The 12,591-nt window shown below is 39.6% G+C and overlaps 1 protein-coding gene across 28 annotated transcripts in view; it reads left to right on the plus strand.

Annotated features, from left to right (window-relative positions):
• Positions 1-12,591, plus strand: part of PPIP5K1 (diphosphoinositol pentakisphosphate kinase 1) — a 239,393-nt gene that overhangs the window by 148,880 nt on the left and 77,922 nt on the right. For all 28 annotated transcript variants that reach the window (XM_089676362.1, XM_089676369.1, XM_089676373.1 and 25 more), the window contains one exon: positions 5,984-6,074. In XM_089676362.1, coding sequence (XP_089532488.1) covers positions 5,984-6,074 — 91 coding nt within the window. The remainder of the gene's footprint in view (positions 1-5,983; positions 6,075-12,591) is intronic.

A 12,591-nucleotide genomic window follows, 5' to 3' on the forward strand; every position in this document is an offset into this window, starting at 1 on the left:
CGGGCCAGCCGCTTAGCTCTTCTCTCCTGCAGGACCTTACCTGTTCCTCGCTCCAGCGCTGCAGTCTTCCCGCGGAGGCTTCTGTGACAGCCGGGTGCCCACTGCGCATGCGCGAGAAGCACCGTGCTTTGTGAATGGTCCGGTGTCTTCTGGGACACATGGCAGGTCCCAAAAGGCTCTGGGCCATTCACAAAGCGCAGTGCTTCTCGCGCATGCGCAGTGGGCACCCGGGTGTCACAGAAGCCGCCGCGGGAAGAAGAAGGAAGGACAACTCCGCGGAAGTGGGAGCGGGTACCTGTCAAATTCAGGTACCCGCTCCCCCTCCCTCCCCAAAGGTCTGCAGTCTCTGGTAATCTCCTTTACTGCCTGCAGTCTCTAGTCATCCCCTGCACTGTCTGCAGTCTCTGGTCTTCTGTACTATGTCCACAGTCTCTGGTCATTCTCTGTACTGTGTCCGCAGTCTCTGGTCATTCTCTGTACTGTGTCCGCAGTCTCTGGCCATCTCCTGTGCTGTGTCCGTAGTCTCTGGCCATCTGCTGTACTGTGTCCGTAGTCTCAGGTCATCTGCTGTACTGTGTCCGCAGTCTCAGGTCATCTGCTGTACTGTGTCCGCAGTCTCAGGTCATCTGCTGTACTGTGTCCGCAGTCTCAGGTCATCTGCTGTACTGTGTCCGCAGTCTCAGGTCATCTGCTGTACTGTGTCCGCAGTCTCAGGTCATCTGCTGTACTGTGTCCGCAGTCTCAGGTCATCTGCTGTACTGTGTCCGCAGTCTCTGGCCATCCCCTGTACTGTGTCCTCAGTCTCTGGCCATCCCCTGTACTGTGTCCTCAGTCTCTGGCCATCCCCTGTACTGTGTCCGCAGTCTCTGGTCATCCCCTGTACTATGTCCGCAGTCTCTGGTCATCCCCTGTACTATTTCCGCAGTCTCTGGCCATCCCCTGTACTGTCCGCAGTCTCTGGTCATCCCCTGTACTGTGTCCGCAGTCTCTGGTCATCTCCTGTACTGTGTCCGCAGTCTCTGGTCATCCCTTGTACTGTGTCTGCAGTCCATTGGTTCAGAATATTATTTTTCTTGTTTTTCTCCTCTAAAACCTAGGTGCGTCTTATGGTCAGGTGCGTCTTATGGAGCGAAAAATACGGTACTTGAGAGGCTCCTGTTGTAAATGTGTCAGTTTTCTGGACACCAAATATAAATCCCAACTCCAGACAAAAAATAAAATATCCTTTTCAGTGGGGCTGTGGCCATGCTGAAAGGGTTGGTTGCTTGTTTATGTCTAGGGGAACAATAAAAGAAAATATACTTACCCAATCCTCCGCTCCACTCCACAGCTAGACCTTTCCCTGCAGTTTCTACAGCCCCCCATTCTGTAGTGGTCTAGTGTCTTGACGTCAAGACCGTAGCAGCCCTGCTCTGAAAGTGAGGGTGTTGAGGGACAGTCCACTGCCAGATCGTGAGGAATTATTGTCTGCCAGGGGAGCGGATGGTCAGGTAAGTAAAGTTGGTTCTCCTTTTCCATGGAGAGCTATTAACCCTTGCAGTGCAAGCACATCCCCACTACAAGCGATAATTTGTTTTTCTACCCAGAATTGGGCTTTAAGTTTAGGTTAATGAGACTGAACCCATCTATTGTTAGTGTAGCTATAATTCAATTTCATTTTTAGGATAGAGTAAGAGAGGGTTATAACCCCTGTCAGGTTTTTGTATTTCTGTTTGTTTTTGAGGGGGGGGGGGTTGCCATCTGTGCTCTATTGGGGTTTCCCTTTACTTCCTGTCCCATAGCTAAAACAGAAAGTGAGAGAGAATCCTGGGGTGTCACCAGGGTCACCAAAACTAGTGTCCCCATTGGAAGATTTCCCCTCTATTACTATTCTGATGTCAACCCAAAATTTGGGATTCTCTTTTACTTTCTATGATAACAGTAAATAGGACAAATAGAGAGGTGAATCTCCCTAATGAGGGGAAAAAGACAGAAATAAACACTGACAGGGGTTCTAATCCCTCTCCAAAGCTAAAAAAAAAAAAAAAAGAAGACATTTTGCCTTTAGCGTCACTTTAAACATTTATCTAAACCTTTGTTGTTAAACAAATATTTAAAGAGGAACCTTACCTGGCTATAGCAAAATAAGAGTCAGCAGCTACAAATACAGTACCATCCCATGGAGTCCAGCGCTGCCTTCCCCACAACCTATTCTTCCCAAGGCTTTTGATCTTCTGTTCCACCATGTTGGTTTTGGAAGCTGGCTGTCACTTCCTGATGCCTCATAGCCGGCTCCCTACTGTGCAAGTGTTTGGACTGATTCTGTGGCCTCCTGGGACAGGCAAACAGAAGTCATCCTCGCCTGGAGGAGGACTGAGGAAGTGGGAGTACCATTAAAAAATATACTTGATCCCCCAAGGTTTGAGTGAAGGTCCGCTTTAACTTTCATTGTGAGGGACAGCAGCACCTCAGAAATAGTATGCAGGCATGAAGATGAAACATGGCAGCCTTAGTCCAGGCAGGTGTTATGTTTCATTTTGGATTCTCCCAAGGCAAATAGATAAGTGTCTTGTTTTATTGCTACTTTGTTTGGACTAGTGAAATGATCAGAGGTAAAATACTTGCATCTGTATATAAAGGTTTGTAGGGTTCATGAGGAATGCATGTGTTTAAGGGAAGATGGCCTGCTTCTTAACACACAACAGACTTCCTACCAACCATTTGTCTAGCTGTTTTTCTTACTGCTTTTGAAGTTTATTTGAAACATGATTCTGCACCTAAAACTATTGTTTTAGTTTGACTGCCCCTTAAAGCGGTAATAAACCCAACCCAAAAATGTAATGTTGCAGCCAGTCATTAGATGTGGTTGCTGCATTAGTTTTGTTTTCCAGACTTTTTTCTTCTCTGTTTTTCAGTTGGTGATCTGGCCAGTAACACACCTCCTTTATTAGAGTGCCTGTACTCTTGATGAAGGAGCAACGTAGACACCTTTGGACACCAGCATTGTTAATCTCGAGGGAGGGAAGTGTTAGATGTACTAGCAGATTTAGATACCCTAACAAATTGATGCCAAACCCTGGCTCACACTTTATAAGCAGTTAGAGCAACAGTTTGTTTTTCCTTTTGGAAGAAAGATTTTACATAAATAAAAACTGATCATTGTAAACACCCCTGTCAGTGGTAAATGGTTTGTCATCCCTCTAATGGCCACATCTGCAAGCAAGTTGGTTCTTCTGAAAAGCAATAGACTAACTGGCCAGATCACTGGGTGAAACTAAAGGAAAAAAAGCCTAAAAAATAAACTAATGCAACTATTATTTCTACAAATGTGTCAGCTGCAATTTAATAAATGTTTGCTTTGGAGTTTAATATTGCTTTAAGCATAGCTAGTGACATAGTCAATGGAAAGTGTGCTAGACTTGCACTGTCTACATAATAGGTATGTATGGCAGGTGTTGTCATCAGTATATTAGAGAAGGTGATCAACGTCTGTTCTTATAGACTAGTGAGATAAAGCCTTAAAGATACCATTTTCTCAGTTATATAAGGTCATGGCACAGGGGTTGATTTACTAAAACTGGAGAGTGCAAAATCTGGTGCATCTCTGCATAGAAACCAATCAGCTTCCAGGTTTTAATTGTCAAAGCTTAATTGAGCAAGCTAAAGTTAGAAGCTGATTGGCTACCAAGCACAACTGCACCAAATTTTGCACTTTCAATCAACCGTGTAGACTTCCACTGAGAGGGTGAGTAGTGAAGCAAGTCATTGCACAGTACTATTAAGCAGAAAGTAGAGCTGACATACTTAATGTAAGCACAGTCGTAGCATAGTGCCTACTAATCAAAAAAAAAATCATAGCGGTGATATGTAATCACAATCAATGCAAAGTGCTACTGAGCAGAAAGCAGAGCCAGGATATGTAAGCACAGTTCTTGCACAGTACTACTAAGAAAGCAGAGCAATGATATATAATAGACTAATATATCTGACCACATGTAAATCTACTTTTATGTTGTTATACTGTATAAAAAATTGTAACCAATAAATATTTTGAAGTGCCAAAATATACATTATTATTATTATACAGGATTTATATAGCGCCAACGGTTTGCTCAGCGCTTTACAATATAACGGGAGACAATACAGCAACAATACAGTTCAATACAAGAGGGATAGGAGGGCCCTGCTCCTTGGAGCTTACAGTCTAGGAAGGAGGGGCTAGTGGTACAAAAGGTAGTAACTGTGGGGGATGGACTTGTAGGAGGAGTAGAAGATTCCATTATTAGCTGAGGGCAGCATAGGCTTCCCTGAAGAGAGGTTTTCAGAGATTGCCTAAAAGTGAGCAGAGTAGGCGATAGTCTGATAAATTGGGGTAGAGAGTTCCAGAGGATGGGGGAAGCGCTGCAGCGCTCTGTAAATCATATATAATAAAAAGGAAAAAAATTTATAAACAAAAAGTCCATCAATAAAAGCCCTCTTTAAAATCGTCGTGTGGGTTGAATTTTTCAAAATAAATCACCACGTGACTGTAAATAAATAAATATCCAGATTGTGCTGTGCTCCCCTTTTAGGTGTGCACTCACCAACTTTATTTGCCTCCCACTCTCAACTTCCATTAAAAGAAAACTCTATTTGAGTGCAAAAAATATATAAATGTTGTTTGTGTACAGTATTGCATGACGGGACAATTGTCAGTTAAAGTAGCGCAGTGCCAAATAGCAAAAAATGGCCCGTTCATGCAGGGGGTAAAATCTTCTGAAGCTGAAGTCAATTTAGCTGAGAGAAGCAAGCTAAATATTTAATTACTAGCTTGTGAGCTTTTTTTAACAATATTAAACAAGAATTTTATGGAGGGAGGTTCTCGTGCATTATGGTATTAAACCTATATAAACATTGATGCTTTTTTTTTTTTTTTTTGTTTTGCATACATATTATGGGGTTGATTTACTAAAGGCAAATAGGCTGTGCGCTGCAAGTGCAGTTGCTTTATACCCAAGGGGAAGCTCTGAAATAAGGCGAAGCTCTGCTAGTTTCTTTTATGCAATAATGTACAAGCAAAAATAATGTGTTTTTCTTTTCCTTGCATGTTCCCCTCAGATCTAGAGCAACTGCACTTGGAGTGCACAGCATATTTCCCTTTAGTAAATCAACCCCTATGTGTTACTTTTATTTGTAATCATGTTTGGTTTATAATTGGTCTTGGTATTTCATTTGTTTTTTGCTGTCTACTCATCAGGACACCTATGGTGCCGTGTTGTGCAATTAGCAGCGAATTTCTAAAGTTTTACTCCTAAAGTTGATCTTCTCTCCATATCTGCTGTCACAATTCAAATACAGCACAGTTGTGCGGGGCTCCACTCACACAGCTGCGTCATTCATTCAGAGTTCTGTGAATGAATGGACTGCAAGTACCATCATCCATTACGTCAGACAGCTTTTAGTTCTCAATGGACTGCAAAGGCACTGGTGAGTGCTCTCGGAGTTCATTGATCTTCTTGGACATCAGTAACTGCCTGTATGTATGGGAGGTATGGGCACACAGATTTACTGACAGTCTGCAGGAGCTGTAGTCCTAGAGTTCAGCTTTAAATTCTTATTTCCACCTTTACATACATTTTTTCTCTGCCAGGACCATGTGGTGCACCAATTGAACACGGATAGACCACATGTAGTACTACGCACTACTAATATAGAGTTCTATACGACAGATAATGCTGGAGATTGAAAGGGCAGGTTTATGAATCTTTGGCAGTTCTTGCTTAGCTTAAAACTAGCACTGCTTTTATGGATAACCTGTCCTTCATTCTCCTTCTGTACCTGCTTCTCCCTTGCTCCTTAACACCAAGGCTTATTGTTTTTATTTTCCTGTTAATGTAGACTATTGGACCCCTTGTCTATTGTGATTCTAAGTGGCCTGCTTTATTTGTTCAGAAAATTGTGATAGCTGACCCTGGATAGCAGTGTTTGAGGAAATCATAGTCAAAATTGTTTTCTCTTTCACCAGGTACTTTCAGAAACATCGTCGAAGTCAGGAGGCTACCGTCTCTTCACTTCATATCCTAGGCAATCGTCAGAACTGAAACAAAGTGGTCTAGGTATGTTAGGGCTGTCAATTGTGTTTATTGTGGGTATCATCATAAACAAGTAGGTATATATTATAATATTCTCTTCATGTGATAATAGCAATAAAGTCAACACATTTCAGGTGACCTGTTTTAGGCAGGAGAACTTTATGGAAATCAACAAAACAGTTACACTATAATCAGTGTCAAACCAGTATCAGTTAGTAATGTGTCCCTTCGAACTGCAGCAGCAAGACAAATAACATTTTGCAGCATTCTTTTAAGGACCTTAAAGGATAAGCTCACCTTTTAAAAAAATAAATAAATGTACATCTTTTTGCAGGTAAAAAAAAAGTGCTTTTTTTAAAAACAATTTTATTGGAAGCCTGTAAAGCATTGCACCTGCGATTAGCAGATCACAGGTGCAAATGCTGAGCTCTTGTAGACTGTCATTGTAGCGGTCTGCTTGTACCTCGTATGCAATTACTCTATTACAGGAAGAATCAATGAACTACCTGGAATTCTCACAGCGATCTGGTAGTTCATTGAGAACTACAAGCTGTCAAAGGCTGACAGTGTTTGTAGCTTCCCATTCACAGAACTCTGTAAATGAATGATGTAGCCGAGTGGGCGGAGTCCTGCATGGCTGTGTCTTTTTTAAATTGTGACAGTTGGCGAAATTCCCCAGCCTTCTGTCCCTGGGGGATAATGAGGGGTTGCATCTGTAACATGTTACACCCTGTATACGGATGTAGCATGTAACATGTTATAAAAGCTGAACTTATCCTTTGAGCCGGCATGCAAAAAGTGAATTTCTGCGGGTTTCTGATGAATAGGCTAAAATTCAAGTCATGGGTGGCCCTGTCAGCAGCCTCATGCTGGACATCATTAAGTTTTAAAATGGATGGAGCCTGGTGGACAATTATCAGCCTAATAGTGGCTGAATCCAATTTAGAAGCAGTCACTCTTCAGGTATTCTGACAGCCGCAGGTGCTGGCCATCAGAGTACAGTATCCTGATAGGAGAGATTTGTCCATCCACACTGTTTAGCATGGTTGGAGGAATTGAGTGATCTTCTGTGTTCAGCCCCCAGTGTATGGCCATCTTTAGAGGCAAAGCAAACCTGTTTCCGTTTTTTTTTTTTTAATAAATTGTTTAATGGCCATTAAAAATTTTAATGAGGTTTTTTTTGAGTCTTTGACAGGGTGTATAAAAGAACAATGCTTAGTTTACTCCATAGTTTATTCAGACTTTTTTTTTATAAATATACTTTTTATGTAAAGGTTCGAGTAACATTTTAAATGTTCAATTTGTTTGATTATTCTATTCTCTTCCAGGAATGTGTGCCTGATAACTAGAGTCTCATGTAAAGCATTCAGTAAAACAAAAATGAATGTTCAAAAAACCTATAGTAATAATTTCTATTTTACTGCTCTGGGTAGATGTTCATCCTTACTCTTTGCTCTTAATTAAATGCCTAATAGTAGAATGTGACTAAAAAAGAATAACTATTGATAGGTTAGACATTGTTTTCAATGTGGTTATATTACAATATGTCCTTACAATTTTCAGTTTTCAATTTACAGTATTGCCAAGTAACTATTTTGAATTTTGTTAATCTGTGTTTGTGCTTCTGTATTCAAGTTACAATTAGGAAAATCAACAATTTCCACAAAAATATTCTAAGTAAGGTCAAATGGTCAGATCTGTGCATTATACTGAAAAAGCTGAATGAGATTTTGAAAAAGCATTAACATATCTAATGTAAAAGTAGATGCACTTAGTTCAATGATTTATGAGATGATGATGATGGAAACTCTATATTGTGTTCCCTCCTGATAACTGGGAGGGTTCAGTAAGTTCATGGAACATGGTTTTCTGGTAAGTTTATTCTATATGTTGGGTTAGACATGGAAGTATGATTTTGGCCACCTAAGCTTTAGAACCATAAGTGTAAACGAGGTAAATTCTTCCCAAAAGTAAGAAGAACTAAATTTCAATGTGAGCTTTTGCCATTATGTACAAGGATGCATTCTTGTACACTTATCTGTTAATGTGGCCTCCTTTGGAGGTGACAAGTCGGGACTGCATTCGCTGCTGTGCTAGCTCCCCTGCTGGTTGTTCTGGGTCCAGCAGCTATCATCTTTGGCTATTAGAGTTACCTGATGTAACTCCTGTTCATGTAGACGGAAGTACTGTTCCCGGGAGGGGAAGTTGTTTTTTTTATTTGCACGTCTTTTGACCGAAAAAAACAAAAATCATTGCTCTAAGCAGTTTTAAGTGGGACATTAGTTCTGTTTTCATCCAGTTTTTGGTAAAGGCTGTAACATACCTAAAGCTGCAGTCCTTCTGATTGTATTCAATTCTAAAGTTACTCTGGCGATCTCCTCTCCTCACTGATCTCTCTTCTCTGCTCATTCAGGAATTTGTGTCTTTCTCTTTGAATTAATTGGGGAACTCTTTAATACCAACACATTTAAGAACAGTAACAAAGAGAAGACATCAAACTCCACAAAATCTAAGTGAACAGTTTAGCTAAATGCGTTCTCCTCATCTTGGAAAAAGCAGGATACCGTGCACATTCAGTAATTTCAGACACATAATGGGCCATAGAATGAGCTTGCACTCTCTTGTCTACTTATTGTTAGTGTGCTATAGTAGCCATAAACCAATTGTTAGCAGCGAACTGAGTAGAACATTTTTAAAAGTATACAGTAATTTTCAAAAATGCTTAAACAATACAAAAGATAGCAAAGAAAGGTACCGTATCTGGTTGTAGGTTTAGAGAAAAACAGACCACTAGCTATACAGCTTGAGCTGCTATTGTCTATTATCTGTCAATCCTAACAAAACCATGTATTGTACTCTGGGGCTATATATATATACACACATACACACACCTCTAGGTGCCTATACTTCATACATAAAGCAGTTTGTCCCCCATTCCCAATGACAAGGATCATTTTAGATGTTTTGTGAAGATCTTGCCAGCTAGATTAGCAGAGGAGCCTGTATATGCACTGATCCAATATACATTCCCCATGTGCGTATAGTATTTAAAACTACATAGAAACACTTTTTTTTTTTTTTTCAAATGTTAACACATTTTGGTAAGATTATTAATGGTCTCTTACATGAATAGCTAAATGTCATTAAAAAGACTATAGTCCCTTCTTAATGTGCCTGATAATAGACACATAATTAAGACTGTTCCCACCAATGAATATATATTCATTAATAGAACCCTTTCCTTTTTAGTTCAATTGCTTGTGATTTTAGTTGTGGCTTGTCATCTCTATTTAAGTATAGTTTTTCCCTAGGATGTTTTCCATTTTACTTTTCATTTACCAGTAATCTACTTTGCATGTACTTGTGATACATCCATTTCTTGCAGGAATTCCACGCTTTATGTTTGGTGACTAGATCAAGCATGATGGTGCATCACTTCATAAAATATAAGGGGGTTTCTAGGGGCTCTGAAAATCATTCATCTCTGTCCTGTTGCATTTACAGTTTGTTGAGTTTATTATTGTGCCAGCAAACCTCTTTCTTTCATGTTCCAAAAATGTTTTCTTCCTCTGGATTTTGTATTTGGAAGGCTCCATATACCTTCTCATCTTATTTTAGATTGGGTTTTCCTTCACTTTAGACTTCATCCTTCTTAACATCTTATACCCTTCTACTTTTGTAAGATACCTGAAACATTTGTTGTGTGTGTCCTAGTATTGTGGTCCGCCATTTGCTGTTTCATCCTACTTGTGTACTTCACTACACATGCAGCTAACGAATCTTCATAAGTGCACATCTGCTACATGGGCTTTTATTGTATCTAAAATGTTAGCTGATTCATAAAGATGGCCTTAATAAAAATTTGGTTATACAATATCATACACATACCCAGCGGAGTCTTTAAAACTATATAGAATTATATCATATCTATATAGAATATAGAATTATATCATATCTTATGCTACCGAAAAGGTAGAGTCTTGTTTTGTTTAGTTTTTTTGTTCTTCCTTTTTTCCCATGTTTGGAGCAGTGAGAAAGACAGATGGTCTCTTATATGTTCCTCGTAACTAATGCATCATATATTATTATTATTATTATACAGGATATATATAGCACCAACAGTTTAGGCAGCGCTTTACAACATAACATGATCTGACACTTATTCCATTACTGTCACAACTAGTCATTCGATAGGTCACAATGTTTTCTAAATTTGATGGATGACACCAATGCTTTCCAAGCACACACTTTTTTTTTTTTATAGGAATTGATTGCTGCCCAGAATACAGCCAAACATCACTGTTCTATTGGGGAATTAATATGTATTTTAAAGGATAAGTGCACCTTTTGAGAAAATATTCTGAATGCACTTGTTTTTTAGGTAAAAAAAAGTGCATTTATTATTTTTTCCTGCAGGAGCCTGGAAAGCATTTGCACCAGTGATCAGGACTCCTGCAGACCTGTCAGTATATCTGCTTGCTCGTGCATCCCATACAAGCAAGCCCATACACTTTAGCAGGAAGAATCAGTAAACTACTACATCGCTCAGAGCGCCGTGTTAGTTCACTGAGAACTACAAGAGCTACGGCTGTTGGAACTTGTAGTTTTCTTTTTCCCAGAATACTATGAATGAGTGACGTGGCCGGGCAGCCAGTGCATTTTTTTTTTTTTTTTTGACAGCTAGCGGGAAAAGAAGAACATGTCACACCCTGAATATGCATGTCACATATTATGAAAGGTGATCCTTTTAAGCTTTATTGGAGCATTAGATGGATTGAATCTCAGCCGGTTCAGCAGGGACCAGCTGAGATTCAATCCATCTACGGGCAGGCTGGTTGTACTGAAGTCGATCCGTTGATCAACTGCAGTACAACCAGAGTTTCGGGTTTTTTTCATTCAATCACTGTTGGCAGCTATAGCAGCTGGCAGTGATCATTGTATTCTGATGGCTGGGAAACCTCCTGCTGTCAGAATACACTGACCTGGGGTTGCAGGAAAGAAAGTTGCCTAATGTATGGTCTGCTTTAGACAGAGAGATCAGACCCCAGTAACAAACTAAGAATAAATCAGAGGGACAATGAAAGCTTTTTAGGCCACTAAAGGGAAGAGTCGGACCAGTTTCTTCTTTTAATAGCAATTTAAAAAAGTTTTTATAATGGCGATCAAGAGTATTTTAATGGAACAGTCTGCATCAGTTGATCATAATTCTCTGAATAAAATTATGAAAGCTTGTGATTTGCATGCAGAGATTTAAAGTAAGTTAACCCCCTCTTTAACCAGTCATATGTGCATGTTTCTTTTCTTGATACATTTGGGACTAATGTGAGAGTACAAATGTACATTTCCATAAGAAAATTTTTGGTTGGCTTCTTTAGAGGCTTAGTTTACCAAAAATGATGTGACGAATCATGTTCATGCCCCTTGATTAAATGGATGAACAAATGGAGAACACCAGTAGTCAAGAAGCTCAGTGAGCCAGAAATATAATACTCTGGGTATGAATACAAGTCCGCTGCATGAAATTTGGTTGCCGCAACCCTATGGTTATAATTCAAAATCCATATTAAAAAAAAAAAAAATATATATATATATATATATATATATATATATATATACAGTTGTGTTCAAAATAATAGCAGTGTGTTGAAAAAAGGTGAATAAAGCTCAAAATCCTTCTAATAGCTTTTATTTCCATACACACAAATGCATTGGGAACACTACACATTCTATTCCAAATCAAAACATGAAGAAAAATATATCAAATTTGTGTTGCTACTCTAAAAAAAAAAGAAGACAAGTGAATATTAGACTGTTCAAAAAAATAGCAGTGTTTGTATTCTTCTTTACAAACTCAAACATTCATTATATAAACTGAAAAATGTTTGAAGATTTTGCTTTCCTTTGAATCACTTAATGAATATTTAGTTGTATAAGCACTGTTTCTGAGAACTGCTGTACATCTGTGTTGCATGGAGTCAACCAACTTCTGGCACCTGCGAACAGGTATTCCAGCCCAGGATGATTGGACTACATTCCACAGTTCTTCTTTATTTCTTAGTTTTGCCTCAGAAACTGCATTTTTGATGTCACCCCACAAGTTTTCTATTGGATTAAGATCCGGGGATTGGGCTGGCCACTCCATAACGTCAATCTTGTTGGTCTGGAACCAAGACGTTGCACGTTTACTGGTGTGTTTGGGGTCGTTGTCTTGTTGGAACATCCATTTCAAGGGCATTTCCTCTTCAGCATAAGGCAGCATGACCTCTTCAAGTATTCTGATGTATTCAAACTGATCCATGATCCCTGGTATGCGATAAATAGGCCCAACACCGTAGTATGAGAAACATCCCCATATCATGATGCTTGCGCAACCATGCTTCACTGTCTTCACAGTGTACTGTTGCTTGAATTCAGTTTTTGGGGGTCTTCTGACAAATTGTCTCCAGCCACTAGACCCAAAAAGAACAATCTTACTTTCATCAGTCCACAAAATGTTGCGCCATTTCTCTTTAGGCCAGTCAATGTGCTCTTTGGCAAATTG

The sequence above is a fragment of the Staurois parvus genome, unplaced genomic scaffold (assembly GCF_062004578.1).
Source record: "Staurois parvus isolate SC_StPar_1 unplaced genomic scaffold, SC_StPar_1.0 ptg000168l, whole genome shotgun sequence".
Classification (NCBI taxonomy): Eukaryota; Metazoa; Chordata; class Amphibia; order Anura; family Ranidae; genus Staurois; species Staurois parvus.